This window comes from Numida meleagris, chromosome 24 (assembly GCF_002078875.1).
Source record: "Numida meleagris isolate 19003 breed g44 Domestic line chromosome 24, NumMel1.0, whole genome shotgun sequence".
Taxonomy (NCBI): Eukaryota; Metazoa; Chordata; class Aves; order Galliformes; family Numididae; genus Numida; species Numida meleagris.
In genome coordinates, this window is record NC_034432.1 from 1865199 (window position 1) to 1892165 (window position 26967).

A 26967-nucleotide genomic window follows, 5' to 3' on the forward strand; every position below is an offset into this window, starting at 1 on the left:
AGCGCGGCCGCCCGCCGCGTCCGGGTCAGGGGCTGAGCACCGAGCTGGGGACCCCGCGGGGACGGCCCCGGGCGGGGGCACGGGACGGCGGCCTCAGGGACACTGCGGGGACACAGGGGGGTGGCACTGAGCGGTGACCCCAGACCCAAACCCCATAGGAAGGCGACAGTGTGATGGGGGACACGGGGGGGGTGACAGTGGACACGGGGGGTGGCACCGAGTGGTGACCCCAGACCCAAACCCCATAGGAGAGTGTAGGGTGGGGGACTCTGAGCCGTGACCCCAGAACCGAACCCCACTGGAAGGTGACAGAGTGGGATGGGGAACACGGGGGGGTGACAGTGGACACGGGGGGTGGCACTGAGCGGTGACCCCACCCCTGGGGGGCAGCGGGGCGGGCGCTCACCCGGTGCGGAGCCGCTGTGCCACCGCCGCCGCTTTGGAGCGGCCGATGTCGGCGTCGAGGCGCCGCAGGAAATCGGTGGCAGTGAGGTCGTGGCGCGGCGGCGCGGCGGCGGGGGGGGAAGCGGTGGCAGTGGCGGTGTCCGTGTCCCCCGGGTCCGACGGCGCTGACCCCACGGGCTCCTCATTGGGGGGCTCCGGGGGGGGGATGAGGAGGGTGGGCTTCAGGAAAATGGTGTCCGATGTGTAGAGGCGGTTGGCGCGTTTGATCTGCTCCATCTGCGGGAGAGAAACAGGAGGGGGACAGGGATGGGATGGGATGGGATGGGATGGGGACAGGGACAGGATGGAGATGGGATAAGGGATGGAATAGGGAAAGGAATGGGAAAAGCGTTGGGATGGGAACAGGGATGGGACAGAATGGGATGGGCATGGGACAGGACGGCAGAGGGACAGGAGAATGACAGAATGGGGACGGGGATGGGTTGGGGACAATAGCAAAGGGATGAGGATGGGGACATAGACAGCGATGTGCATGGGATGGGGACAAAGATAGGGACAGGGTCAGGAAAAGGATGGATGGGGACAGGGATGAGAAGGGGACCAGGACAGGACAGGACCGGGGATGGGACGGGGATGGGGACAGGGATGTCACGGCGCGGGCCGGGCGCGGTGCCCGCTGGGGGCTCGGCCCGCTGCCCCCAGCCCCGGTCCCAGCCCCGGTCCCCCCCGGCGCTCACCGTGACGCCGTAGCGCAGCGCCAGTCCCGGCAGAGTGTCCCCGGGCCTCACCCGGTGCTCCCGGCCCCCCGCCATAGCGGGGCGCCCCGCCGCTCCCCAGCCCCGGCCCCACTCGGGTCCGGCGCGGAGACTGCTGGGAGTTGTAGTCCCGCGCCCGTCGTGACCCACGGCGGGAAGGCAGACGGAAAACTACAACTCCCGTCGTGCCTCGCGGCTCCGAGGCTCCGCGCTTCCCATTGGTCCCCCGCTCCCTCGCGAGGCACGACGGGACGGAAGACCCGGAAGCGGGCGGTGGGCGGTCCCCATGGCAACGGCGGAGCAGCGCTGCGGGCCGCCATGTCCTTCAAGCGGGAGGGGGACGACGCGGGGCAGCTGGCCGTGCTGCAGGTGGGCCCTCCCCACCCCTTCACCACTTCCCCCCTCAGCCTCCCGGTCCCCTTTTGCAGATGGGGGGAGGGCCGAGCTGGGGGCGAGGCCGCGTCCCCCGCCGAGGGGAAAGGCCGCGCTGGGGCTGCGGGTGCCCATTGCGGGGCCCTGGGGGGGGACACGCGCTCACGCCGCTTCTTTGCCCTCTCCCAGAAAAGGCGCGTGGCGGATCTGTTGGCCAACTACATCCCGGAGGACGAAGCCCTGCTGCTGAGGAGCGGGAGGTGAGCAGGGCCCCCCACCCCGGGCTGCTGGGGGGGCACAGGGCCCCGGCGGCGCCTCCTGGGCCGGCAGCTGAGTGCGAGCCCCAGGGCCGAGCCGAGCGGGGGGGAAAGGACGGGAAGGGCCGGGGCTGCTGGTGGGGGCGGGGGGCTGCGAGGGAGCAGTGTGCACACCCAGCCCTAAAGGCAGCCGACCCCAGCTGCACCCAGACAGCGGGGGGGGGGGAACTCCTCCCCTCCCAGCTGGAAGGAGGAGATTTGGGCAGGGTGGAAGGGAGGCGGTGGTTATGAGGAGGGCGCTGGGCCGCTGGCACAGGTTCCCCAGAGTTGTGAGGGCGGCGGTGCCCGGTCCCTGCAGAGCCCCGCGGGCAGGATGGTGCTGTGAGCGCTGATGGAGCTATGGGTGTCCCCATGCATTGGGGGGGGTGGGTTGGAAGTGGTGCCCTTCCAAGGTCCCTTCCAGCTCAATCCGTTCTGTGGTTCATCCCCGACACAGGTACGCCTGCACGGTGTGCCCGCACCGCCCCGTCTTCGACACGCTGGACGTGCTGGCGGTGCACCGGGCTGGCAGGAAGCACCTGGGCAGTGAGTGCGGGGCTGTGAGGGGCGCAGCACTGGGGTGGGGGGCGTGGTGAGCCCCCCCACACCTCCCCTTCGCTCCCTTCCAGGCCTCAGGCGCTGCTACGGCAGCAGGCACGCGCAGGAGGAGGCGGTGCAGGAGCAGCGGCACGAGGAGGTGGCGGTGGGCACGGAGGTGGGTGCGGAGCCCTCTCCCCTTCCCCATCCCCCGAAGGGCGGCCCTAAGCTCTGTCCTCCCTCCCCGCAGGGCTCCCCGGCCCCTCTGCTGGCCAGGACCAGGAGGATCGCCCAGAGCGCGTTGCTGAAGGCCGCTCCCTACAGCAGCTGCTGCCGGAGGACGGGGTGAGGCTTCGGCTCTGCCACTGCAGCGCAGGGAGAGCCATCATCCCACCGCCCCACAGACCTGATGCTGTCCCCTTGTAGGGCAGATGGAAGTGGTGTGCGAGCGGGTAGGACCCGGACGGGGCCGAGCGCTGCCCCACTGCCCTTGAAGGAGCGCAGGGATGCGGCAGAGGCCACTGCTGCAGCTCTGCTGCCCGGGCACTGCGGCAGGCGACCAGGTGAGGGCCGTCAGAGCTCAGAGTTGGGCCACTCACTACCAGGAGGACGTGGGGGCCCTGGAGTGTGACCAGGGGAGGGAGCGGAGCTGGGGGGGGAGCGGCTGAGGGAATGGGATGGGTCCGGCTGGAGAGGAGGGCTGTGGAGATGTTGTACTGAGGGACGCCGTGCAGTGGGAAATAACAGCGGTGGGTGGACGCTGGGACTGGAGCTCTTCTCCAACCTCAGTGATTCTCTGATTCTTTCCTCTCTCCCCTCCCCCAGAGGCGGCGGCTTCCACCCGCACCCAGCGGGGCGGTCCAAGGAGGGCTCCGCCATCACCGCCCCCCAGTCAGCCCGCAGCCCTCAGCCCCACGCGGCGCCAGGAGCTGCAGCGATACCTGCAGCTGCGGAGGTGAGCGGGGCTCTGTGGGTGTGGGACCCGGCACGGCCCTCAGCTCAGCCCTCATCCGTCTGTCCGTCCGTCCGCAGCTCCGGTTGGATCCAGGACCGCTCCGGGAAATGGGTGAAGGACGAGAACGCCGAGTTTGATTCTGACGAGGATGAGCCCCCCGCGCTGCTGCCGGCCTGAGGTGCCCGTCCCCCCGGGCTGCCCCCAGCCCCACTGCTCCATGAGAATGGGGGTGGCTGGAGACCGAGGGGGTGCGTGGGCTGCTGGAGCGGGTCCTGGGGAAATGTAGCCTGGTGCCGGGGGGGGGTCCAGCACTGGGCGTCCCCTCGTTCTGTGCTCACAGAATGCCCCTTTTTGGGGGTGTCCCTATCCTAGCACTGTGATCTTGGCGTGGGCTGTGGTCTGTCCCTGCCTGTCCCTGCTCCAAGTCGCTCTCAGCGTGCGGTGCAGACGCAGGTGCATGCGGGTCACGGCCTTTAGGGGTGGCGGTGCTGGGCTCCCTCTCCCCATGATCCCAGCAGCTGTCCTGGCGTTCAGCGGAGCGCCCGGCCACGTCACCCCTGCCCCTCTGCCTCAGTTTCCCCACCTCCCCCCATCAGCCTGTGGGGCCAGTGGGTGCTCCCACCTCAGGGCACAGCCCCACGCCCTGCCAACCCCCAACCACTGCCCGCATCCCAGGGAGAGCCCCCCCCCCCAACCTGTGTGCCCCTGGGCCCCAGGGCAGGCTCCTGTCCCATGGGGGGGGCTCCCTGGCAGCGCTGCCCCGGCTGATGTTACACCTGGGCACTGGGATTTACCCGCTTGCTCAGCTCGGGGCCATAAATAGTCGTCAGGACGGGTGCCAGGGCTGCAGTGGGTGCCAGCACGAAGCCGGCACTGGGCTGGGGGGCTCTTCCCAGAGCCATGCAGCCCCCTACCCACAACACAGACCCACAACGCTGGCTGCTATGGGCCCTGTGTACCTGGCTCTGAGCCCCATGGGTGCTCAGCTCCCCACTAGGGGTGCTCTGCTTCCCCCCCCCCCAAATCCTGGCACTGCTCCGGGCCCTGTAACCCAATCCCCTGGGTATAAATACCCCGACCATGCAGCTCGCTGCTTCCCGAGGGGATCTAGAGGTCCAGCTGGGCCCCTTAACGAGCCCTTCGTTAACGATTCGAGGTAATTGGGGCCCTCTGGGTCTCGAGCTGTAAAAGAGCGCATTACAGTCTATGAGCCAGCTCCGGCCCCGTGTCTCCGTCCTCTTTATTTACAGCAGATCTGGCCCTGGGGAGCCCGAAGCAGAGCCCATGGGTGAGCTGAGCTCCGGGCTCCTGCGGGGCCGTGGCAGGGGACGCTCAGGTTTTCTTCTGCTTGCGACCTGGGGCAGGGGAGAGGCGGGTCAGGTCCCCGGGTCCCGTTCCCAACCCCCCAGTTCCCCCCAATCCCATTCCTGCCCCGGGGAGGGCACTCACGGAGCTCGTTGTTGCGGGTGATGGCGATGGCGGCGCGGGCGCGGGGGCCTTGCTGTGTGAAGTGGTACCCGAAGCGCACGACGGAGGGGCACTGCTCCAGCATCGTCGCCATCTCCATCTCCACCGTGTCCCCCAGCCGCTGGCACTGCAGGGCAGCGGGGCCGTGGGGCAAACTGGGAATGTGGGACACCCCCACCCTGTCCCCCAGCCCCTCCTGTGCCCGTCCCCACCTGGTTGTCCACCTTGAGCTCGCTCAGGGTGCTGTTCTGGTACATGGCCTTGATGACGCTCATCATCCCAGCGCTGGTGATGAAGTTGGACTCAATGTTGAGGCTCTGCAGCGTTTTGTTCTCTGCCAGCATCTCGGCCACGGCCTGCGGGACCCCCCGTGTCACCTCGGGGTGTCACCTCACCTCACCAGGGCTGGCTCCCCAGTCCGGGGACGTTAGGGACGTGGGGCAGGGACTCACAGTGGCCACGGGGTCGTTGCTGCGGGTTGCCACCAGGCTGAGCTTCTTGACATGGGTGTTGGTTTTCATGGCCTCACAGATGGCCTTCAGCGTGGAGATGGGAATGTCCTGCGGCAAGGGGACGTGGCTGTCACCGAGGGGAGGGGGGTGGCCCCAGTGGGGTGCGCTGCAGGGGTCTGGATGTCTCCAGGGCCACCGGTGCCACCCTCACCTTGATGTTGTTGAGGTTGACGTCCTCCAGCGTGCTGTCGTTGGCCTGGATCTGCCGCAGCGTCTCCTCCACGTTGGTGGGGTTCGGGGGCTCGTCCGGCACCGGCTTGTACTTGTCGGGCTTCACCACGCCTGGGCACGGGGTGGGACACGGGGACGCGTTTGAGGGACGTGGGTCAGTGGGCATGGGGGGGCGGGTTCGGTGATCTGGGACATCTTTTCCAACCCTGGGATTCTGTGATCCCATAATTCTTGGAGTGAATGGAGGGGACGGGTCGGGGTTGGTCTGGGTGGTCTCGGAGGTTTTTCCAACCCTATTGGTTCTGTGGTCCTACTGAGGGACGCGGTTAGTGGGCATGGTGGGGCCAGGTTGGGGTTGGACCAGGTGACTTTGGAGGTCTTTTCCAACCCTAATGATTCTATGATCCTTTAATTCAAGTGAGCACGGTGTGGATGGGATTGGACTTGGTGATCTCAGAGGTCTTCTCCAGCCTTAATGATTCTGATTCTGTGACACACGAGGGTGCACAGGGATGGGGTTTCCTTGCCCCGGTCCCACCAACGGCCCCGCTGACCCCACGCCCCCTCCTTGTGTTCTCCACCCCCCCCATGTTGGCTGTGCGAGGCACTCACTGTTGATGCCCTCCGTGTTGGTGATGGTCCCGCTGCAGATCGCGTCGTAGTACTGCTTGTTGCTCATCAGCGTGTACATGCCCAGGATGGCTGTGAGACACCCGTGGGGTCACCACGCACCCCGGGCCCCCCCAGACCCCCCTGGGCAGCCGCAGCCCCGCAGGGTGGGCCAGGGGCCAGGCTGAAAGCCGAGAGCAGGGGCACAGTGCTGCTTGGAGCCAGGTGCTGGCGGGGACCCAGTGGCCGCAGCGTGGGGGAAGGGGACCCGGGCGTGACATGGGGACGGGGAGCGCGGAGCCGGGGTTGGGGCAGGCAGTGTGAACGCGTGGCCCCGTGCAGTGCTGTGGTGCGACAACAGCCCCCTGCGAAGGGTTGGTGTGACGCAGCCGCTCCGTGCAATGCTGCGGTGTGACGCAGCAGCCCCGTGCCGGACCCACCTGCGATGTCACACATCTCGGCCTCGGTGGCGTTGGCCAGCGCCTCCTCCAGCTCCGGCTCCAGCGTGATCTGCTCCTCACGGGGGATCTCCCGCGTCGGGTTCTTGGGCACGAAGGGTTTCCCTGTGCACAGGGTGTGGGTCGCACCCTGCACGGCCCCGCAGCGGCGGGTGAGGCCACCCTGGGGTCCCGGTGACCCCCCGTGCCGGGCAGGAGCACCCGGGGAGGGGACGCGACGGCAGGGGGTGACAGCGCTGAGGGGTGGCAGCACCGGGGGGTGGCATTGCCAGCGCTGTGACATTGCCGGGGGGTGGCCATGCCCGGGGCTGGCGGGGGCCCAGCTCGCCCGGGACATCTGAGCCGCTGGTGAGCTCCGCGCCACCAAGCTAAATATACCTGGTGCTGCGGTGCCCCGTCCCCCGCCACGTCCCCCCGTCCCCGCACCTTTCTTCTCGCCGGTGAAGGGCACCAGGTCCTCGCGCTCGCCGGCCTCCAGCGCCTGCTTCTCCAGGTGCTGCAGCAGCGCCTCGCGGTCCAGCGGTCCCGTCGGGCTCTTGTGCGTCTGGTCCCGCTGCCGCAGCCCCGCCGGCAGCAGCACGTTCTGGGGAAGCACCGGGGGACACCCATGGGTGCCACCGCTGCCCTGCCCCCCCCCCCCCCCCCCCCCATGCCGCACACCGTGCCGACCCCCGGACGCACCTCAGGGTCCATCTCCAGCAGCTCCGTGTCGAGCTGCTCCAGCTCCTCGGCCGACAGCTCCTGTAGGATCTTGTCCTCGTCGATGTCCCGGTATTTCTCCAGCTCTTGCCGGTAGGATGTCATGGCTGCGGGATGGGGGGCGGCCTGCGGGGTGCGGGGGACGTGCCACGCTGATACCTCCACCCCTTGATGCCCCACTGCTATGCCATGGGGGTTATTGGGGGGCTGAAGGGGGTCCTGTTGGCCGGGAGCTGTGGGGCACCCCTGGGTGTGGATCGGACTCGGGCCTCACCACGGTGTTTTTGGGGGAACTGAGTTACAGCTCAGTGCTGCTCCCACAGCCCTCTGTAACCCCCCCCTCTGCAGCCAGGGAGGAACCACGGGTGCACACTGAGGACGTGGAGCCCTGTGCCCCCCAAGGGACCCCCGAGGGATGGGGATTTGCCCCTCAACCCCCAGCTCTGCGGATGGGAAGGGGCACCACGTTAACCCCAGCAGCAACCTGCGTGCTGACACCCACGAGAGAAACCCAGCGGCTCCTCTCAGCACGGGGACCCCCAGCGGTACCCTGTGACCCCCCCCGAGCTGGTGTCCTTAATGGGGACACCCCCCACCCCCATCTCCCCCCCCAAGGCCCTACCTGGCCGCTGGCCGGGGCTGTGGAGCCTGCCTGGGCTGTGCCCCGGTGCTGAGCCAAGGGCTCCGGCCGCGCAGGGCATGAGATCAGCGTTTTATTCTGCGAGCCGGCAGCGGGGAGGGGCGAGATCACATATCCCCGCTGTTATCGAGCTCTGCCAGCGCTCAACGCGGCTCCACCCCGGCACCCGCCGCCGTCAGGAGCCCCCCCAGGGCATCGGGGCTCACTGCTGCGTCCGTCTGTCCCACCCAGGGGGAGGTTCGGGGCCGGTCGTGTGGGGAGCACCTCTGCCACTGCAGGGAGAGGCCGCCCTACATGTTCTGGAGCTGCTCTGCATCCCCACTGGACACCTGCGTGCCCCGCTCCCCTCCACCCCCGCTCAGCAGAACGCTCCCTGGGGCTGCGTGCGGTGCTGGGGCTCGGCCACGTGCGAGGGGCACGGCTTGTTCACTGCAGAACACAAGGCGACGTACGCGCTGCATGCGTCCTGCGGGATGGGATGTCCCAGCGCTGCGGGCACGGCCTGCGTACTGCTGGCAACGACGCGCTGGGCCTTGCTGCACACCCCTCGCTGCGAGTTCTTTCCTTTTTTTATTAAAAAAAAAAAACAAACAACAGAACACCGGCAGTATAAAGCAGATAAATAGAACGAGGAACCGTCACCCCGCGGGGAGGGCCGTGACCGGGCGCTGCTCAGGCAGTGGGCACGCTCTGCTTGATGATGATTTTCTGGCGCGTGGCGCGGAGGCCGGGGTCGGGGCCAGGGGGAGCGGCCCCCAGAGCGGCGGAGGCGGCGGCGGCGCTGGGCAGCCCGTGGGCCGTGATGTATTTCTTGTAGGCCTCGCGGATGATTTTGAAGGCGCGGATGTTGGAGTAGGGGATGTCGGTGATGGGGTCGCGGTACACGGCCGGTTTGTGGGTGACGGGGCAGATCTCCCGCACCGGCAGCCGCGGCGCCTTCGCTTTGGGGAAGAAGCGTTCGAAGGTTTCATCGTCGGTGAAGGAGATGAAGGTGCGGGAGCACTTCCCGCTGGAGGCCGGAGCCACGGCCGGGGCAGCGTCTGCCTGCTGCGGGTCTTGGTCCAACCTGGAAGAGCTGGAGTCAGCTCTGAGGGGACGTACGGGGCCAGGGGAACCCAGGGAGCCCCCACAGGAGCAGAACGTGGGGCTGTGGGCTCTGCAGCACTGCCCCAGACCCACTGCTCCCTCCCTTGGCCTCAGGAAGGTTCGAGGATGGGAGCGGTGAGCGGAGGGGTCTGCGTGCAGCATGGGAGAAACCACCGCGATCCCATCCCGTGCCCCAACCTACCCCTCCACATCCACGTTCTCCTCCTTGCCCAGCTCTGTGATGAGGGGCATGGTGACGGACCAGTACCGGATGACGGGCCCCACGCACTTCCGCTTCTTCTGCACCTGCTTCTTCTTGTCGGCCTCCAGGCGCTCATAGTTCTCTGGGAAAGAAGGGATGAGCCCAGGGTGGGGGGCTCAGCAGCCCCCAGCGCCCACGCCCCCACCCCCCTCCCTGCACTCTTCTCACCCAGCGAGCGGAGGTTGATCTCCTCTGTGATCTTGGCCTCCTCCAGCAGCTCCTCCTGCGTCAGCGGGCGGTCGTAGTTGGGGCCGCCCTTCTTGCGCTTGGACTGCACCTGACGCTCCTGGATGCGCAGGAAGGTCTGGCGCGTGTGCTCCGTCGTCGACTGCCGCATGTGCTTCCGGCCTGCAGCGGGAGCACGGGGCTCAGCGTGGGGCCAGCACAGCTCTCGGCAGAGCAGGGCAGCCGGTTCCAGCCCAGGGATGCCTGCGTGTCCCAGCCTGCGTGCACTCACTGTCTCCCACTTCATCCTGGAGCTCCAGGGGGACTGATTTCACCTCTCGGGTCTTCTGGGAGCTGCTGCTGGGGGTGTCGGCCTTCTTGGGTCGAAGGCTCTTGATGGGCTCCTATGGGGTTGGGCAGGAGGGATGTGAGGAGGGAGAAATGCTCCGTCCTAAGTTAAACAAGAACCTGCACAGGGCTGTCGCTTTGAAATACCCCCAAAGGAAAACCTCCTCTCCGCAGTTAGCAATTAGGAGGTTGCCAATTATCCCACCCTTTGGTGACCCCTGTACCCCCTCCCAGCGGATCAGAGGACACTCGGTGGGGATCCGAGCCCCATCCCCAGCTGTCCCCTCACTCTGTAGGCCTTGGTGACGACGCGGCGGCGCCGCTTGGGCTCGCTCTCGTCCTGGTCGCTGGTCGGCTCCTCGCCCTCGTCGATGTCGAAGTCCGAGTCCACCTCATCGTCGCTGTCCGACTGGTCGCCCCGGTACTCGTCATCGCCCGACTCCTGTGGGGACAGGAGGGCAGTGTCACACCAAGAGCTGTGTTCTGCTCCACCACCATCTCTATGGGGCAGTCCCCTGACAACTGCCTCTGGCTACTGCTGGGTTTCCCCCCAGCCCCACCCCCACCCCCTCAAGAACCCTCTAAAGCCACCCCATCCCCATCCTGACCCCTCAGTGCCTCCGGTCCCTTCAGGACCCCCCTGGTTTCCCTCATGTCCCCTCAGGGACCACCCAGATTCCTCAAGGCCCCCGATCCCCCTCAGACCCCTCTCCAGCCCCCCCAGCTCCCCTCAGAACCTCCTAAAACCCTTCGGTTCCCCCTCACAACCCCCTAAAGTCCCTTTCTTCTCTTCAGGACTCCCATCAGGACCCCCTTCGGGCCGCGGGTCCCCTCCCAACCCCCCCGTAAGGCCCCGCACCTCCCCTCAGAGCCTCCAGAGGCCCCCCGACCCTCTCACAAAGCCCCTCCAGGCCCTTGCCCGACGCGCACCTCAGTGAAGCCGCCATACGTGGTCTGGTAGAACTCATCCTCCTCCTCGGCCTCGAGCAGCCCCGACAGACGGTTCCCGGCCGTACGCCGCGGAGCGCGGCCCTCCGCCAAACTCATCGCGGCGCCGCCGCCGCCATCGGCGCTCAACTCGTCGTCCTGCCCCGGGCGCAGCGAGCGAGACGGCGCCCCCTTGTGGGCCGGAGGTCCGGAAGGCCCCGATGATTTCCATTGGCTGCGCGGGGAGCACATGACGCCGCGCGCGCCCTCCGCTTTGTTTTGGTCGCGCTCGGCGCATCACGTGACTCACGGCTCGCGCGCTCTCAGCCCGCGCGCACGCGCCCTGAGAGACTTCCCCCCAATCACGTGGCACGCATCCTGCGCATGCGCTCGGAGCGACCCCTCCCCTCACCCGCGCATCCCGAGACTTCGCGTCCGCGCGGGGGCGCCTCCCCTCCCCCCCCCGTGGGTGGTGCCGAGGGGGCGTGGCCTCACGCGAGGCGGCGGCGGGCGCGGGAGGCGGCAAGATGGCGGCGGCGGGGCCCGAGTCGGGCGGCAGCAGCGGCAGCAGCGGTGGCCTCGGGGGTACGGGGGGACCGCGGTCGGGCCTGGGGTCGGGGGAGCGGCTTCACGGGGCGCTGAGCCGAGCCCTGGGGGGGCGAGGAGAGGCTGCTGGGGGGCGGGTGGGGCTGGAGGAGGGGGGGGGCCGGGCCCGGGGGCGAGGCCGGGCCGTGTGGGGATGTGGGAGGTGGGGGCTGGGCCCAGGCAGCGCTGAGGGGCGGTGTGGGGCTGAGCGGGGCTGTGAGAGGCGGGGGCCAGGCCGGGGCCCAGGGCTGCGCTGTGTGGCCGTGTGGGGTTGAGGGGTTGGGGTCCCGGGGTTCCGCACTGCTGGGGCTGGGGGCGGTCGTTGGCACTGTAGAGGCGGGGACGGGGGCGGTGGGGTGGCAGAGCCCGTAGAAGAGGCCCCGACACTGAAGGAGGGAGTGTGGCCGAGGTACAGCGCTGGAAGTGGTGGATGTGTGGGGTGTGGGGCCGCCCTCGGCCCGGGGGAGGGATGGTGACGGGGGACAAAGCGCCTCTGGGGCACAGCGGGGCACTTATGGCCGTGGTTCGGCCATCGCAGTGTAGGGGGTGGGGGCCCTGCGCCTCATCCTGCCCCCGAAGTGGGGGGCGAGGGGAATGGGTCTGGTTTGGGGATGCTGGACATGGAACCGGGGTGGCTCCCAAAGCCTCTCAGCTGCGTTCGGCAGCGCCCGCCCGTGTCGTACCCCGGTTTCTCTGGTGGAGAGCGCTGAGGCTGTTACTGACTGCAGGGCAGAGCGGGGAGGGCTTCAGATCACCCCAAGAATGAAGGCTGGGGGGGCCACTGCCCAGGAGAACCTCGCCTCGGCGGCCTCCTGGCATTGTGCTCCTCGTTTGGGGCCCCTGGAAATGGGTCTCTGCCCGCCTCCCCGCCCCTTTGGCGGTGCGCCCTGCTGCTCCCATGGCGCTGTGGGGAAAGGGGGTCCATGGCTCTCTGCGGGGTCTCCTCCCGCTGTGCTTCGGGGGTTCCCTTTGGGAGCTTGGAGGTGTCACACATCTCGTGTCTCCCACCTGGAGGAGGAGCTGCCGCCTCCGTAAGGCTCGGCGGGCCTCAAGAGTTTCACGTCGGGGAGAAGATGCAAGTGCACGAGTAAACCACTCCTCCCTTCCTGCTGGAATCAGCGCTGCTGTTTGCTTTCCAGGGCAGCTAGGTGTTGGCCAGGGCGCCTTTCCCGCAGGATTTCAGTCCTGATGGCAGAGCTGTGTGACGCGCGCGATACGTGACGTGCGTCCACCTCTGCTGATCCCCAGTGGTGCAGCTTTTAAAGCTCTCATCCCATCTCTGGGGCCTGTCGTGGAGTAAAGGGGGGCAGTGGTTGTGGGGCCGACTGCTCCGGGCATGGGGCTTTGCTTCTTCCATGGGTAAGCCCTAACATTTCTCAGACCCCGGTGGTTGTGGGGCCGACTGTTCTGGGCACAAAGCTTTGCTTTCTCCGTGGTTAAACCCTGAAGCTGCCCCCACAGCTCGGCGTTCACCCCAGGGCCGATTACTCAGCGTCTTGCAGCTGAAATGACGGGGTCGGAAGGATTGGGGCGTCCCACCCTTCCTGCTCCCCGCCGGCGTGCTCGGCTCCCGGGGACACACGCGGGAGGGTTTCTCATTTTGCTGCTTTCGCTTTGAAGCGGCGTGTGCCAAAAATGCTAATGCGGGATTTCGATCGTTTGGTTCTTTGTGCTTTGTAATGACTGAGCCCGGAGAGAGAGAGAGAGTTGGGAGTTCATTGTCACCCTCCAGGGCTTCGCCCCTCCCGGGCGGCCGCAGACAAAAGAATTGCTCTCAGAATGGCTCCGTCCCTTCTGGGGGAGGAAATCATCGCGTAGGGGTGAGACAGCGCGAGGGGCTCGGCCCCTTCAAGAGGGGAGCGGAGCCTCGATCCGACCACACCGAGCCCATGGGATGAGTTTGGTGAGCAGGACGTCGGGGCAGCCTCTGGTCTGATGGGGACGCGGTGACTTCAAGACGTCTCTCCTGGAGAAGTCTCAGCGCACGCGGGGAGCTCTGTGCGGTGCTGTGGGCAGCGCTGGGAGCTGCTCCTGTTGGCACTGACCCATGGTGGGGGGGGGGGGTTCTGCCGGCCCCGGGCAGAGCTCCTGCTCTATGGGGCAGAGACAAAGGACGGCAGCCGGAGCAGCAGAGGTCAGCGCTGCTTTGTGGGGAGGAGCGGGGCGCGTCCCGCGCGGCTTCGGGGGACAGCGCTGACCCCGCAGTGACCGCGTTTCCCTGTGGAAAGTAAAAGCTGCTTCTGCTGCATTGTCACAGCGCTGCTCCGCTCTCAGCACCGCGTGAGCGCGGTGATTAATCCTTCCCGTCCCCGCGGACTCTGCCTTGCTCACGAGCAGGGCGCTCCCGGGGCAGAGGGATCCCTTACGGCTGACCTACATTCCCCGGAGCGTGCCGTGCCTCGGCTGAGCGCTGATGCCGGGGCCGGGTGATTCCCAGCGCTGGGGCCGCTCCTGTGGAGCGATGCTCGCGGCGTTGTCCCGGCACTGACTGCAAAGATTCACATCCCCAGAGTTGTTCTGCTCAGCCCTCGCGCTGCGCTTTAGATGGAAGAGCCGGGAGCGTGGCACTGCTGGCCCAGGAGCTGCCTTCTGGGAGAAGCTTCAAGTTCTCAGTCCTTGCAGCGTTCTCAGGGAGGGCAGAGCGCTGCAGAGCTGCGGCCCTGGCGGTCCCAGGCCGTGGGACTGCTTTCCCGACACAGAGCCGTGTGCCGCGCTCTGCCCTTCCCGCAGGAGTTTCCACCGGCGGTTCCAGGCCGTGCTGCTGTCACACAGCTCGCTGCCTCGCAGGTGCCGAGCGCCTGCAGCACCCCCAGCAACAGCGGGAAACCCGAGATCCCCGCGCTCCCCCTCCCCCAGGATATTTTTGCTCTGAAGCATCGGGAAAAGCCATAAAACGAGGGCGTCTCGCCGGGGTTCGTTCCTGTTCTGTGAGAGCCGGGCGGGCAGAGGGGCCCTGGTGGGGGTCACCGGGGTAGAGCAGGTCCTGCGCCTGCGGAGGGACATCACAGCATCAGCACAGGATGGGGCTGAGCTGCTGGAAAGGGGCTCTGCGGAGAAGGACCTGGGGGTCCTGGTTGGCCAACAGTTGACCATGAGCCGGCCGAGTGCCCCGGAGGCCGAGAAGGCCGATGGCTGACCGGTGGTTGGCCGGCTGTGGGGCGGGAGATCAGCGCTGCGAACACGGCTGGGGCGCGTGGTGGGGAAGACCCGCGGCGTGTCAGAGCTCCGTGCTGAGAAACCCAGTCCGTGTCACTGTGATGGGAGCGCGTGTGTGGATGCGGAGGGGCTGTGGCCTTGCCCTGGGGGGCTGTGCTGCCCGTGGGTGCCCTCCCCTCCGGGGCCCGGCTGACGCGGCGGAGCCGCTCCCTGCTCAGCTGCCATGGCTCTGATTCATGGCTCAGGCCGGGCCCCGTGGTTCTCCATGGTGCGGTGTCGGGGCAGGGGGAGGTTTTACCACGCATGGCTCCTGCTCAGAGCTTTCTCTTTCAGGAACTGGGTTCTGTAATCCTGACGGGTCCCTTCCAGCTCGGGGCGCTCTGTAGCGCTGGGAGCGAAGCGTTTTGCCTGTGGACTTGGTACCTTTGTTTTCTGCACCAGAGGAAATGGGATTTCTTTCCACGTTTCTCTGACTTTCTCAGGAGACGAACATCCGCCGTTCCTTGCAGCCGAGATGCCTGCTCCCGGGGAGCGCCGTGTAACCTCTCTGTTTTTCCTCGTTCAGATTTCAGCTTTTTGTGCTGCTCGGTGGTGTCGTTCCGAAGAGGTTAGATGCACTGCACCCGTGTGCTCACCCCGCATGTTCTCCTGCTGCGTGGTAACCAGCGCCATCTCACCGAGCCACCGTGGCTTCGGGGGCCGCCAGCACGCGGCGCTCCCTGCCCGGTCCCGCTGCCCATTGCCGTGTGTGTGTGAGCTCTGTGCCGCCCGTTTCGCTTTGCAGACGAGTGCTGCCCCTGCTGCTCCTGTCCGCAGCCCCAGGGCCTGACCCCGCTGGGTGCTGCGGGTGGGAGCGTGCACCGGGGCGGCTCCGAGCGCTGTGCCGTGTCCCGGCGCCGTGTTGGGGTGCGCTGTGCCGCCGAGCAGGAGGCCGGGCCTGAAGCGTTTGCCCAGCCCTCGGACGAGGGGCTGCGGCCGTCACTTGTGCTCAGCTTTTGTTCCATCCCGGGGATGCGAGGACAGTGGGTCTGAAAATGCTCCCAGGCTGGAGGAGGCTCGGCCAAAGGGATTGAGCCCAGCACTGGGAACGAAGGGGAAAGGCGGCTGTTAAGGGACAGGGCGAGTTTGGTTTTGGCCGTGACCTTAACCCAAATCTGCTGCCTCTGTCCATAACGAACCCTTGGGTCCCGCTGCTGTTTTCCAGCCCGGGTTGGAGTTACGGTTGAGGGGCTGTTTGGTTTGAGCAGATCCAGAACTGTAAGCTCTGCTGAGCTGGTGTTGCTGTGTTACGCTTACGCCTCTCGGTTTAACGCCTTTGCTTCTCCAGGCGGTCTGCGCGCCAACAAAACCGCCCGCCAATGGCGCTCAGAAAAGGGGGGGAACCGAGGGGAGTTCGCATGGAAACCCCGGCCTTGCTCCTGCCCTCGGCCCGCGGTGCTGTCGGTGATCACCGCCTCGTTTCAGCAGCACGGCTCGTTTTGGCGGTGTCCCCAGGGACGCCCCACAGAGCCCAGGGTCTCGGGGCCGACCGGAGCCCAGCAGCACCCGCTGAGCAAACAGCGCTTGGGTGCGAGCTCCCGGCTTGGCTCACGTTCCCCTTAATGTGTGCTGCGGGGTCAAGGCAGCACGGCGAGGATCTGCTGCTCCGAGGGAGCTGTGGTTAAACCCTGATGGAGCAGGGTTTTGCATGGGCGATGAAATATTAACGCAGCTAATCTCCGAGGGGTGAGGCTGGTGGTGCTGCGGCGGGGTTGCTGGCATCTTGGGGCTTTTGGTGGTTTCGATTTACATACTTACAAATTCGCGTTTGAAAAGACAAAAATGAGATTTATTTGCTGTTGAACAGGTGCTGTACTGGAGTGGCTGGGATGTTTTCCCTGTCTCTGCGTCCTGGTAGAGCTTGACAAGTGGGATTGAATTGTTAGGGTTGGAAAAGTCCTCTGAGATCAAGTCCAGCCGTCAACCCATCCCCACCACGCTCACTCCTACAGACACTAAGGCTGGAGACCTCAAAACCATTGAGTCTGACCCCAGCCCATCCCCACCGTGCCTGCTCTGCATGTCCCTCATAGGATCATAGGAGCCATTAGGGTTGGGAAAGACCTCCAAGATCAAGTCTGACCACAGCCCATCCCCACCGTTCACTCAGAGAACTGTAGGATCATAGGAGCCATTAGGGTTGGGAAAGACCTCCAAGGGTGGGGCTGAAACGTGGGAGATCTTGAAGGTCTGTGGGGGCCTGGGGGCTCCTGGGGGCTGAGATGTGGTGATGTTAGAGGTCTGTGGTTTTGTAGGACTGAAACGGGGTCCATGTGTGGTAGCACTCATCCCAGTGCAGCCGCTGCTCGGCAGCGCGGAGCTGTGGGGGTGTTGCAGTGGGTGCTGTCGCAGCTCCCATGTAAAATCCTGCTGTGTCTGAAGCAGACAGAAGAAACAACAAGGAAATAGCAGCCAGTCTGCCTTTTGGGGGCTCAGAACTGCTGTTTTATGTGCCACTGAGTGGGGAGCGTTGTGCTTGGTCTGCCTGGCGGCTTTGTGGCACGGAGAGATGTCCCAGAGGGGTCAGCATCCCTCCCTGCGCCCAGCAGCCTCCCCAGAGCCGCTGCTGCGGGGGGAGAAGCTGGGAAGGAGGCAGCCATGAGTCAGTGCTGGGGCACGCGGGGCTGTGCTGCTGTGCTGCTGCTGCCACGCACGGCGCTGCTCGCCTCCTGACCGCGGCCTTCTTGTTCCCACAGGGCCGTCTGCCTTCAAAAAATCCCTCACCCCAGAGGTAAGTTTGTGGCGGTCAGAGCGGCCAAGAGGTGAACTGCTGCGGGGCGGCTGCAGCTGCCCCATTCCTGACTTGGAAATAGGACTGGGGAGAGAGCAGGGAAGCGAGGGGGAGAGTGGCGCTGAGCGCGGCCTTCGGGTTCCCTGCCAGCCCCGCGGAGCTGGGTCCGAGCCCCGGAGCGGCCGCGTGTGCAGTGCCGGGAAGCTGCGGTCAGCAGCAGCACGTGGTCAAACCCGGGAGCGAGCCAAGCGAGTTCCTGGGCCGTGAGTCAGGGCTGCGTTCGCGGCTCTCCCACGCTGCTCCCGCAGAGCTGGCCGCGCTGGCAGGGAGCTGGCGGGGCGCTGGGGTTTGTGATAGCAGGGATGAGAGAACCGTCCCCCAGACGCGTTCCGTGCCCGCAGCGGAGCCCGCGGTGCGGCTGCGGCGGGAGCCTGGGAGCTGGTGGCAAGATGCCTCCGTGGGCCTCGGCGCAGCGCGGTGCCGGCTGCGGGACAGCGGCGCTTTGAGAACACGTTGTGTTTCGGGCCCTCCCTTCTCACCGCTTTTTCCTCCAATCCCAGATGCCAGGTTCTTCCGGGCAGCCGGGCTCTCAGACGATAAAGAAGGGGCACAGAGGAGTGGATTCCACGGGCGAGACCACCTACAAGAAGGTGAGGCTCTGCCACGCGGCTCTGCTGCTCTGCGCAACGCAAATCCCACCCAGCACAGTGACGGCCACGGTGCTCGCTCAGAGGGAGCGCAGCGTCCGAGCCACGAGGGGCCGAGCCTGCTCCTTTGGGACAGCTTCTCTTGTAGCCTTCGAAAGAGGGGATTACGTTTAAGCGTTGCCCGCTGGTGGCACTTCCTAGGCCTCTTCTGGCTGATCTGCGCTCTTGGGGCACAGTCCTTCCTACAGATCTGGTGGCATTCCTGGAATTTGCTTTACAAAGGGGGGATTGTCAGGGGCTTCGCTAAAAGCCGGAGCTGGGGGTGTTCTGCGGGGATGGTGACTTCCTCTGACATCAGTTTGGCTTCGGGGGGAGATGGAGCAGATCAGGGCTTTGTGCACTTGGTGCAAGCGATGCTTCCAGTCCGAAATCTGCACCCCGGGGGTACTCTGGTCAGGAAGCAGAGTGCAAGGCAGGAATGGGAGCAGCGCTGCTCCTGCAGGAGCCGGGTTTTGTTACAGTGTCCATCCTGCACTGGCTGCTGGCTTCATGCTCGCTACCCTCCGGTTTCCCCTGAAATCCGGGGACGGGTTGGCAGCAGTGGGAGGAGAGCGGAGCAGAAGCCGGTGCTAAATGCCTGAAGTGTTTCTTTGTGAGGGCCCCAGGACCTGGTGGAGTGCTGATGGGACCCGTCTGGGAATGAGATGAACGGGCAGCCTGCCTTTTTTCCATCCCTTCTTTTTCCAGGGGTGGCAAGCTGTTTTTCTAGAATTCTTTCCTCTATGGAAGTGATGATAAACAGGCGGCCAGCTGCTCGGCCCGCCTCACTGGCGGATCGAGGAGAACAACACTTGTTCCTTGGCAACGTGGCTCTGTGGTGTGCGCGAGGCAGCAGCGCGGGGACGCTGCCCTTAGAGCACGGGCAGGGCCACGTGTGCTGAGCTGAGACCTGTTGTCAAGCAGCTTCAGCCTGGAGAGGGGGGGGGGAAGAGGAACCAAATTTTTCCTCCCTCCCCCCAGGAAACCAGAGGAAATGGGGAATGCAGGCAGGTAGCTGGAGTGGAACAGGGCGTTGTGTGATGGCTGCACAGCACGGGGTGTTGGGCTGGTCCAGGAAGGGCAGCCCGCAGCGTGAGTCGATGGCCTGAGATGAGGTCATGAGCCGCAGAGGAGAGCTCCTGATGTCAGCAGCTGTTGCAGGAACACAGTCTGGCATTGTTCACGGGGTGCAGGAGTGGATTCCGGTCTGTGCTCCTTATTTTAAGATGACAGCAAGCTTTAGAGCTGAAGAGCCCCGGCCTAGCATGAGTCAGGAGAGCGGTGCGTGCTGCTGAGCCCCGCAATGTGCAGCCCCACCGAGCTGCTGCCCGGTGTGTTTGGTGGCAGGGGAACGGGGTAACCTGCCCCGCTCCCCTTCCCCTCTGAGTGCACCATGTGGGGGAGGCAATGAAATTCCAGCTCAGGTCCTTCACAGCTTGGCCAGAACCGAACAGTTACTGGGGTGGGGACAAGGAGGTGTCCCTGGTGTAGCAGCTTCGGTGCCCTGCCTGGAGCAGGCTGCCCTGGGACGGAGCACGGTGCCGCTGCTCGCTGAGAAGGAAACCAGCAGGTGGAAGCGGCGGCTGCAGAGCACCCCGCTAGCAGCGCTCTTCTGAATGCAGAGCTGTCTTTTCTTTAGCTCCTCTCGTTCCTTTTTCCAGTCTGCTGCTTCATGTTGCCTAACTTGTTTTCTCTGCACCTCCAGACGACGTCGTCAGCCTTGAAAGGTGCGATCCAGCTGGGCATTACGCACACAGTTGGGAGCTTGAGCACTAAACCCGAAAGAGACGTTCTCATGCAAGATTTCTACGTAGTAGAAAGTATTTTCTTCCCGAGGTCAGTGCTTGCTTTTTTCCTCTCTGTCATGCCTTGACATCGGGTAGCAGCATTAGTTCCCAGGCCTGCTCTCGTGTTAGGAAGAGCAGAGGCGTCGCTGTGCCCCTCCCGGGTGGGTGCGTTCTGTCCCTGGGCTGTGTGAGAGGCGGCCAGCGCCTGGGCCTTGCTTTTCAAATTGTCCCATGAGAAACCTGTGCGATGCAAACCCGTGTGTGCCCTTCTCTCCTTGAGCAGTGAAGGGAGTAACCTGACCCCAGCTCATCACTACAACGATTTCCGGTTCAAAACCTACGCTCCAGTGGCCTTCCGTTATTTCCGGGAGCTGTTTGGGATCCGACCGGACGACTACCTGGTACGGCGCCGCGCGTATCGGCCTCGGTGTGTGCTCTGTGATGGGTGTCTGCTCTGCACAGAGCTGGGGGGTGCTCCCCCTGCTCGGAGCCGTGGGGAGCTCTGGAAGCACGGCAGTGGATGCAGCGCGTGGCGCCGGGGTTTGCCTCGTGCTGTCTGAAGGGAAGAGCCGTGCTCTGCAGCTCCTTGCTGCTGCCTGTTTCACCTCTGCTCTTCTCATCTCGTCCTCAGTACTCGCTCTGCAGTGAGCCGCTCATTGAACTCTCAAATTCTGGGGCCAGTGGATCCCTCTTCTACGTGTCCAGCGACGACGAGTTCATCATCAAGACAGTTCAGCACAAAGAGGCGGAGTTCTTGCAGAAGCTGCTGCCCGGCTACTACATGGTAAGTGAGGCACTGGGAGAGGCTTCCTTTGCACGTAACGCTGCGTGCTCCCTGCTAGCCCGTGTGCCATGAGCTTAGCACAGGGTCTCACGTGTCCATGGTGGCTGTGGAAGCTCGTGGGCTGCTTTGTGACCGGCAGCAAACTGCTCGTGTCCTCCTTGCTGCAGCGTCAGCGCGTGGTGCGCTGTGTCCCCCAGTTCTGTCTGCAAAGCTGGGGTCTCCGCTGAGGAACTGGGGCTTTGGGTTTCTGCACGTGGGAGCGGCAGCTCTGGGAGTGGAGGCACGTTCATTTCAAAGTGGTTACAGCAAAAAATGTGCAAAACTGGATCCCGTCCTGAAGAGTGAGACACATGCGGTCTGACTGCGCCGTGTTTTCCCCCTACCCCCTCAGGCCGCCTCTGTAAGGGGGATTTGGCTGGGACTGCTGAGCCCACGGATGCTTTTGCTCTGATTACCTCCCAGAGCCAGATCTGTCTCTGTGCCGATGCGCTCGGCTTGACCTCAGTGCTGAATTTAAACCGGCTCAGCACGAGCTCATCCCTTGCCCCGCAGCCCCCACGGCTTAGCCCCGTGAGGGCGAGCAGTGAGTTCTTCTGCACTCGGGGCTGATGTGACCTGCTCAGCTTTGCAGGGAGCTTGTTGGCAGCGGGCAGCGCCAGCCCGTCCCCCCTCCCCTGCCCTTGTCTCTTTGTTTCTTTGGCAAATGCTTGGAATCGCTGCCGGCTCCGCTGGGAGGAGCAAGTAGCTCCGCTAGGCGGCACGTGAACACCCAGGATGGTTCTGAAGGCATCTCCGTGTGTCCGGTTCTTTTAGAACTTGAATCAGAACCCAAGGACGCTGCTGCCCAAGTTTTATGGCTTGTACTGTGTCCAAGCTGGGGGCAAAAACATCCGCATTGTGGTGATGAACAACCTGCTGCCGCGCTCCGTGAAGATGCACCTCAAGTACGACCTGAAGGGCTCCACCTACAAGCGCCGAGCGTCCCAGAAGGAGCGGGAGAAGGTTTTCCCCACCTACAAGGACTTGGATTTTATGCAGGACATCCCCGATGGCCTCTTCTTAGACTCGGACATGTATAATGCTTTGTGCAAAACGTTGCAGAGAGACTGTTTGGTAAGTGGAAGGGCTGGGAGCTGCGAGAGGAGTTCTTTTTGAACCTTTCTGTGAAGAAGGGGGCTGGCACCCAGCAGTCTTCTCCCAGCGGTGCTGGCAAGGCCTCAGCCCGCTTTGGCCCAGGGCTCCAACAGAGGCACAGGGAGCAATGTGTCCTCTCCCTGTGCCAGGCCGGCAGGGTCCGGGCAGAGGGGCAGGGGGCTCAGGTCCAAGCCTGCCCTCAGCTGTGCGAGAGTGCTGTCCCCGCTCCAGGTCTCCTGCACAGGAGGAGCACTGTGGGCGTTCCCAGTGCTCCCCTTGCCGTGCATAGACAAGCTGGTGGTGTGCAGGCTGTGGGCTGAACGCCGTCCCCTGGCCACGCTGGGGCTCCGGGCGGGACCGCCAGCATGCTGCTGTGAGTGCCCGCTCGGCAGCTTCACGGGGCTCGCCGTAGCAATGAGCCTTTGTTGACTTTCTGCCCAGGTGCTGCAGAGTTTTAAAATCATGGATTACAGTTTGCTGGTGGCAATCCATAACATCGATCTGGCGCAGAGAGAGCACGCCATGGCGGACGGGACATCCCAGGCCGACACGCGGCGGCCCGCGGCGCAGAAGGCGCTGTATTCCACCGCCATGGAATCCATCCAGGGGGAGGCCCGGAGGGGCGGCACCATAGAGACAGACGACCAGTAAGTGCGTGCTGCTGGTCCCAGTGCCGTACGGCGAGGGGCAGCGGCCAAGCGCGGTGGTGGGGGTGCAGGCTGGGCTTCGAGGGATTGCTGTTGTGCTGGGTGGAGAATTCTTAATACTGAATCTTCTTGTGCTTTTGGCACAATCCCCACTGCCCCCAGCCCTGCAGGCAGCAGCGGGAGCTCTCTGCGGTTGCTCGGTCTCTTCTCATGGGCGGGTTGGGATCAGTCTCCGGTAAAACTGGCGTGGTGGGGGTCAGCTCTCGGGAGGTCGAGCAAACCTCACCAAAACACGCTGTGCTCTGTCCTTGCAGGATGGGGGGCATTCCTGCCCGCAACGCCAAGGGGGAGAGGCTGCTCCTCTACGTCGGCATCATCGACGTGCTGCAGTCCTACAGGTAGGACGCTCGGAGTGGCGGCTGTGTCCTGTCCCGCTTGGTGGAGGGCTGCCTTCCAGGAGGCAGTTATGACACGTTTTATTGAGTGCCTTTATTTCTCCATTGTTATTTTCTTGGAGCTGGGTGTCCGTGGGTCGGTGTCCGCGGGTTGGTTTCCGGGTCTTGTTTACTGCGTTTGCCTCCCATTCCCAGGAGGGGTTGCCTCTAGCAGAGGTTGTTTCTGTGCACGGTGGTTGTTGCGCGCAGGAAGCGGCGAGGAGAAAACAAGCGGTGGCTTAAAGCAGCTGCAGCCGCTGCTCGGGTGCTGGTGGTCAGAGGAAAAGCTCAGCGCCATGTGGGCACGGTACCGTGCACGAATTGGGGTGAAAACGGGTCTTCAATCTTTGCTTTGTCAGATTTGTGAAGAAGCTGGAGCACTCGTGGAAGGCCCTTGTGCACGATGGGGTAAGCAGCAAACAGCACCTTGCAATCACAGCACCTTGCAATCACAGCACCTTGCAAACACAGCACCTTCCTTCCCACTTGTTCAGCTCGCACTCTGCACGTAGTGTGCCAGATTTCCAAGGAGCCCATGCATTGCTCTTTTACATAGAAGCAATAGTTCCCAGGTACCCTGAAATGTTCCCAGGTTGACGCAGCACGGGTCAGGGCTGGCGGGCAGGGGGAGGCTGGTGTTAACGGCCACCACTTACTAGTGCAGATTTTCACACTGCTCGTCCCTTTCAGGACACCGTGTCCGTGCACAGACCCAGCTTCTACGCTGAAAGGTTCCAGCGGTTCATGTGCAACACCGTGTTCAAGAAGATACCCCGTGAGTACCACGTGCAGGGGTCCCCGCAGCACTGCCCGTGTGCCTGGCTTCCCCTCCACAGCCGGGACTGGGGAGGGGGTGTGTGAGGGCGTTATGGAGCCTGCTGCACTGCAGCCCCTCCCCTCTCCTACATTGTTCTTTGCCAGTGCGGCCGCACGGAGCTGCTTCATCCGTCAGCGTGCTCCCCCGCGTGCCAGCCGGGACGTGGCTGTGTGGGTCTCCTTCCCAAGCTCCATGTGGTAGTGAAGCTCTGCCTTGTTGCTTTTTGTCTTGAAGTGAAGCCATCCCCTTCCAAGAAGAGCCGCTCCGGCACCGCGGTTCCTCGGCGGAGCTGTCAGGGCGGAGTGCCTTCCCAGCTGCACGTGTCGTGCGAGACTAAAGCACAAGTCACGACAGAGGCGGATGTGGAGCAAGGTTGGTGCCTGGGCTGGGGGGAGGGAAATGGCTCTCAGGTATCCCTCAGCTTTGCCGAGCTTTGGCAGGACAGAGCTTCCTGTGGGACACCTGCGGGTGGTTTTGCAGCCTTGTTTTTGGGTTTGTGGTGCCAGAAACCAGGCGGGGTCAGAACGTCCCATGCACCACGTGGCCTTTGGCAGCACCAGGGCTTGGTTCTCCAGTGCTCGAGGGTCTGAGTCCTCGCGGGTGGGATCCAGCCCCGTGGTTCGCGTGGGGTCGTGCCGCGCGCTGTGCAGGCGGTGGAACGCTGTGTGCTTCCACTCAGGTTCCCTCCTCGGTCGCCCGGATCTGCTGCCCAGGACTCTGCCGGTGGACGAAGCGAACAGCGATTCCGTCGCCACCACCCTGTCCACCTCCTCCTTGGGCAGCGGAGGCCTCCACTCGCCCGCAAACAGGTGAGGCACCGGGGGGTGGCGGGGCCTTGGCATGAGCAGTCCCTGTGCCGTGAGTGAGCTCAGTGCTGTTGGTTCGAGCATGTGCAAGAGAGGAGCGTTGTGTCACGTCCCCCCGTGCAGTCCTTCGCGGACGCCGTGATCTTGCATCTTTGCTTGGGCTGTGCGGACGTCCCAGCGGCTTCTAGTTCCTTGTGTGTTCTGTGTTTGATGGCCTCTTCCTGGAGCTGAGATAATTGTGCTGATTACAGCGCTTTGGTGAACGTGGCGCTGCTGGAATGCGTGTCAGGAGCACTGACGTGGTGCTGGAGGGCACTGGGGCAAGTGCGGGGCCGGGCGCGGTTCTGCGCCTCTGGGTGTCCCCGGGGCTGCGTGCATGGCTGAGGAGCAGATGGCTGCCTTGGAACATTCCCTTTGTTGCCCAGTGGTGATGCTCGAGGGTTGCGAGGAGGAGCTGTGGTCAGAGCACGATCCCATGTGCAGAAGTTCTTCTGAGGTGGTAACTTCTCTTCCTGGAAGCGATCGTAGCCCACCTTCCTCATTCCTGCACTGCGGCACTGATGGAAGTGTCTGCTCTGTCCTGAGCTGCAGGAGGATGAGATACGATTGCAATTAGCACCTCCTATTCCCTCTCTGAAACCTGGAAACTTCTTGATAGGGATCCTAAACCAGAGCTGCTCCTTCCCAGTCCGTCCGCATGCCCGAGGAGTTCTGTGTCCTTAACTGCGGGTCTCTCTCCTTCGATCTCTGCGTAGGTCAGTGGGCGTTCAGGTGCACAAAGCCGACAGCTCAGCAAAGGATTTCGCTAGGACTGCTGCCTTCCTGTCTAGGTGAGGGAGGAACCACGCTTTGCCGGAGGCCTTCTTCCATCCGGAGGGTGTGTTCGGGGAGACGTGGCCCGAGGTTCTGCCTCGTGCTGCCCGTGGTTCTCCCCGGGTTCTGTGCCCTGCAGGCAGCCGAGCGGCGTGCCACGGAGCCCTGCTGGCAGCAGGGGGGTGCCAGGCAGGGAGCGGGCTGGTTTCTCCCATGGGGGGGATCCTGAGGACCATGAGCTCTCTCTAGAGGCTCGTGTCCACTTTGGTGACTTTGGGAGAGCACAGAGCTCTGCAAACCCTGAAAGGGATGGAAGCAGCTCGTAGGTGGTTGGTTCAGAACAACATCAGAGGAATTTCTGCGGAAGCAGCGGGTCTGGTGGGGTGTTCACCGCTCCATGGGGGGAACCTGAAGTGAGAGAGCCCAGCGGGAGGGCAGGGCCAGCCTGCTCCAGAGCTGCCTTGGTCCAGCAGCCACGTGCCCTGCTGCGAAGCTCCAGGCTGCAGAGGGTGTGATGCTGAGCAAGGGACGGACGCTGCCCGGGGCGCGGGGTGATGCCCATCTGTCAGGTTGGACATGGGTGAGTCCTGTTTTGTGCAGACAGAAAGGGACTTCGATTCACGTGGTCCCTTGGGATGCCCTGGGGATGCAGTGAGGAGGACGCTGCCCTCACTGCTTCTCTTCAGGAGCACTGCTGCAGCTGGGAGAGGTGCAGGGATCGAAGCTGAGGGCTGACGGTTTGTTCAGCAGCTGGGTTACACAGCTCATGCCAATGGACACCTGCACAGCACTGACCCAAACAACGAGATAGCTGGAGAGGGTCCACCTGAAGTCGGAGATTGGAGCCTTCTGGTGCACTCAGCACTGGTGTAACACTGAGCCTGGGTCAGGTTGGTGGTTGGACTTGATGACCCGAGGGTCTTCTCCAACCTGATGATTCTGAGCCTGATCCTATGACAAGTTCACTGTGCTTTGAAGTATGCTAAGCACACAGCTCGGTTCTGAGATGTCTGGGAGTCCCCTGCTCCAGCCCAGCTCTGTCATTCAGCTCCTGGTCCTGAGGTTTGAGGCCCTCAACCACCAGCATGAGCTGCCAGGGGTGTCAGTTGCCAGCCTGCAGCCCCTGGCGAGGAGTTCCAGGGGTCACTGGGCTTCGTTTTAGGGTGGTGTCTGACTGTCCTGAGCGCTGGCATTGACCCCGAATCGAGTCCTGGGAGCACGTGCCCTGTAACCAACACTGAGCATCCCGTCCTTGTGTAGATCGGAAGGAGAAGATATGGCTCCATGGGGTAAAGCTCCATGGGATATGGCCCCATGTGCTGCATCCTGCAGGGGTGTGTAGCTGCATGGAATATAGTGCCATGGGATGTAGCTCCATGGGATGCATCCTGCAGGGTGTCACTCCCATTTGCTGCACGAGAGCTCTGCTGGTGGCTTTTCCCACAGCGGTGCCTCCGTTGCAGAGCCCGGTGCTCGGTGGCTGCCGTGTCCCCATGCTGCTTTCCCCCTGGACCCCTCTCCCGGTGGTGACGCGGTGCTCACGGGCTCTGCAGTGGCACTGGCAGGAGGTGCTGGTTCCAACGCCTGCGCTCAGCTCGCCGGGCTCGGTTGGATGTCCAGGTGTTGCTCCAGTGCCTCTGTACTAACCCCTTCCATGGGGAGCTGTGTTGCGTGCCAGGCACAGCAGGAGAGGCGACTTTCTGACCACTCCCATTTAAACACTGCTCTATAGCTCTTCCCCTTCTGTGTCCCAGCAGCTCCCCAGGACTGTCCGTCCCTGAGCCCTCCTTGGAGCTGAGGGAGCAGCTGGAAGAGCTGCAGGAGACGGAGATCAGCTTCGTGAGTGCTGCGCTTTGAGGAGGGGCCGAGCGGCTCCGGGGGTGG

At 64.2% G+C, this 26967-nt stretch overlaps 5 protein-coding genes across 13 annotated transcripts in view; 2 read left to right on the forward strand and 3 right to left on the reverse strand.

Moving 5' to 3' along the window:
- LYSMD1 (LysM domain containing 1) lies at positions 1-1496 on the reverse strand (the record flags this gene model as incomplete). The annotated part of the gene is given in 5 exon segments (XM_021376839.1): positions 1-102; positions 407-681; positions 1143-1313; positions 1315-1386; positions 1388-1496. Coding segments are annotated over 5 exon segments (713 nt in total), but the record flags the coding sequence as incomplete, so codon positions are not given.
- On the forward strand, positions 1408-4541 carry SCNM1 (sodium channel modifier 1). 2 transcript variants are annotated; one of them, XM_021376838.1, is made up of 8 exons: positions 1408-1529; positions 1722-1792; positions 2286-2374; positions 2458-2543; positions 2616-2710; positions 2792-2969; positions 3250-3320; positions 3398-4541. In XM_021376838.1, exons 1-8 carry the CDS (start codon positions 1479-1481, stop codon positions 3495-3497), a joined length of 741 nt encoding a protein of 246 aa, XP_021232513.1. In that variant the 5' UTR covers positions 1408-1478; the 3' UTR covers positions 3498-4541. The 2 variants fall into 2 exon arrangements, with proteins under 2 accessions (XP_021232513.1, XP_021232511.1); XM_021376836.1 differs by having other exon boundaries at positions 2792-2928; positions 3191-3320.
- Positions 4531-8389, reverse strand: TMOD4 (tropomodulin 4). 3 transcript variants are annotated; one of them, XM_021376832.1, is made up of 9 exons: positions 7859-8389; positions 7219-7362; positions 6964-7120; positions 6520-6642; positions 6083-6172; positions 5451-5581; positions 5240-5347; positions 4770-5143; positions 4531-4675 (listed from the first exon to the last, which is right to left on the reverse strand). In XM_021376832.1, the coding sequence occupies exons 2-9, from the start codon at positions 7339-7341 to the stop codon at positions 4561-4563; spliced, it is 1221 nt and encodes a 406-aa protein (XP_021232507.1). In that variant the 5' UTR covers positions 7342-7362; positions 7859-8389; the 3' UTR covers positions 4531-4560. The 3 variants fall into 3 exon arrangements, with proteins under 3 accessions (XP_021232507.1, XP_021232506.1, XP_021232508.1); XM_021376831.1 differs by having other exon boundaries at positions 4531-4914; positions 5000-5143; positions 7859-8388; XM_021376833.1 differs by lacking the exon at positions 7859-8389 and having other exon boundaries at positions 4770-4914; positions 5000-5143.
- Positions 8434-10859, reverse strand: VPS72 (vacuolar protein sorting 72 homolog). Its single transcript, XM_021376830.1, has 6 exons — positions 10668-10859; positions 10027-10179; positions 9682-9793; positions 9393-9572; positions 9165-9306; positions 8434-8942 (listed from the first exon to the last, which is right to left on the reverse strand). The coding sequence occupies exons 1-6, from the start codon at positions 10782-10784 to the stop codon at positions 8549-8551; spliced, it is 1098 nt and encodes a 365-aa protein (XP_021232505.1). The 5' UTR covers positions 10785-10859; the 3' UTR covers positions 8434-8548.
- The window catches only part of PIP5K1A (phosphatidylinositol-4-phosphate 5-kinase type 1 alpha), an 18320-nt gene continuing 2524 nt past the window's right edge, over positions 11172-26967 (forward strand). Inside the window, exons 1-15 of one of the 6 annotated variants that reach the window (XM_021376824.1) lie at positions 11172-11249; positions 17141-17175; positions 17736-17825; positions 19567-19697; positions 19932-20049; positions 20280-20432; positions 21246-21545; positions 22008-22213; positions 22528-22611; positions 23007-23055; positions 23338-23422; positions 23699-23836; positions 24144-24273; positions 25026-25100; positions 26841-26922. In XM_021376824.1, coding sequence (XP_021232499.1) covers positions 11192-11249; positions 17141-17175; positions 17736-17825; positions 19567-19697; positions 19932-20049; positions 20280-20432; positions 21246-21545; positions 22008-22213; positions 22528-22611; positions 23007-23055; positions 23338-23422; positions 23699-23836; positions 24144-24273; positions 25026-25100; positions 26841-26922 — 1734 coding nt within the window. In that variant the 5' untranslated portion in view covers positions 11172-11191. Of the gene's footprint in view, positions 11250-17140; positions 17176-17735; positions 17826-19566; positions 19698-19931; positions 20050-20279; positions 20433-21245; positions 21546-22007; positions 22214-22527; positions 22612-23006; positions 23056-23337; positions 23423-23698; positions 23837-24143; positions 24274-25025; positions 25101-26837 lie in introns of all 6 variants that reach the window. The other 5 variants (XM_021376823.1, XM_021376827.1, XM_021376826.1 and 2 more) reach the window with 5 other exon arrangements.

Excerpts from the sequence above, each read along its gene's own strand:
- SCNM1 (XM_021376836.1), top strand. The coding sequence starts at position 1,479 with ATGTCCTTCAAGCGGGAGGGGGACGACGCGGGGCAGCTGGCCGTGCTG. Across the intron at positions 2,544-2,615 it reads AGGTGGCGGTGGGCACGGAG|GGCTCCCCGGCCCCTCTGCT; the intron begins GTGGGTGCGGAG and ends CCCTCCCCGCAG. Across the intron at positions 2,929-3,190 it reads GCACTGCGGCAGGCGACCAG|AGGCGGCGGCTTCCACCCGC; the intron begins GTGAGGGCCGTC and ends CCCCTCCCCCAG.
- TMOD4 (XM_021376831.1), bottom strand. The coding sequence starts at position 7,341 with ATGACATCCTACCGGCAAGAGCTGGAGAAATACCGGGACATCGACGAG. Across the intron at positions 5,144-5,239 it reads GCAACGACCCCGTGGCCACT|GCCGTGGCCGAGATGCTGGC; the intron begins GTGAGTCCCTGC and ends GGGGTCCCGCAG. Across the intron at positions 4,915-4,999 it reads AGCTCAAGGTGGACAACCAG|TGCCAGCGGCTGGGGGACAC; the intron begins GTGGGGACGGGC and ends GCTGCCCTGCAG.
- VPS72 (XM_021376830.1), bottom strand. The coding sequence starts at position 10,784 with ATGAGTTTGGCGGAGGGCCGCGCTCCGCGGCGTACGGCCGGGAACCGT. Across the intron at positions 9,307-9,392 it reads GATCAACCTCCGCTCGCTGG|AGAACTATGAGCGCCTGGAG; the intron begins GTGAGAAGAGTG and ends CTTCTTTCCCAG. Across the intron at positions 8,943-9,164 it reads GAGAACGTGGATGTGGAGGG|GTTGGACCAAGACCCGCAGC; the intron begins GTAGGTTGGGGC and ends CAGCTCTTCCAG.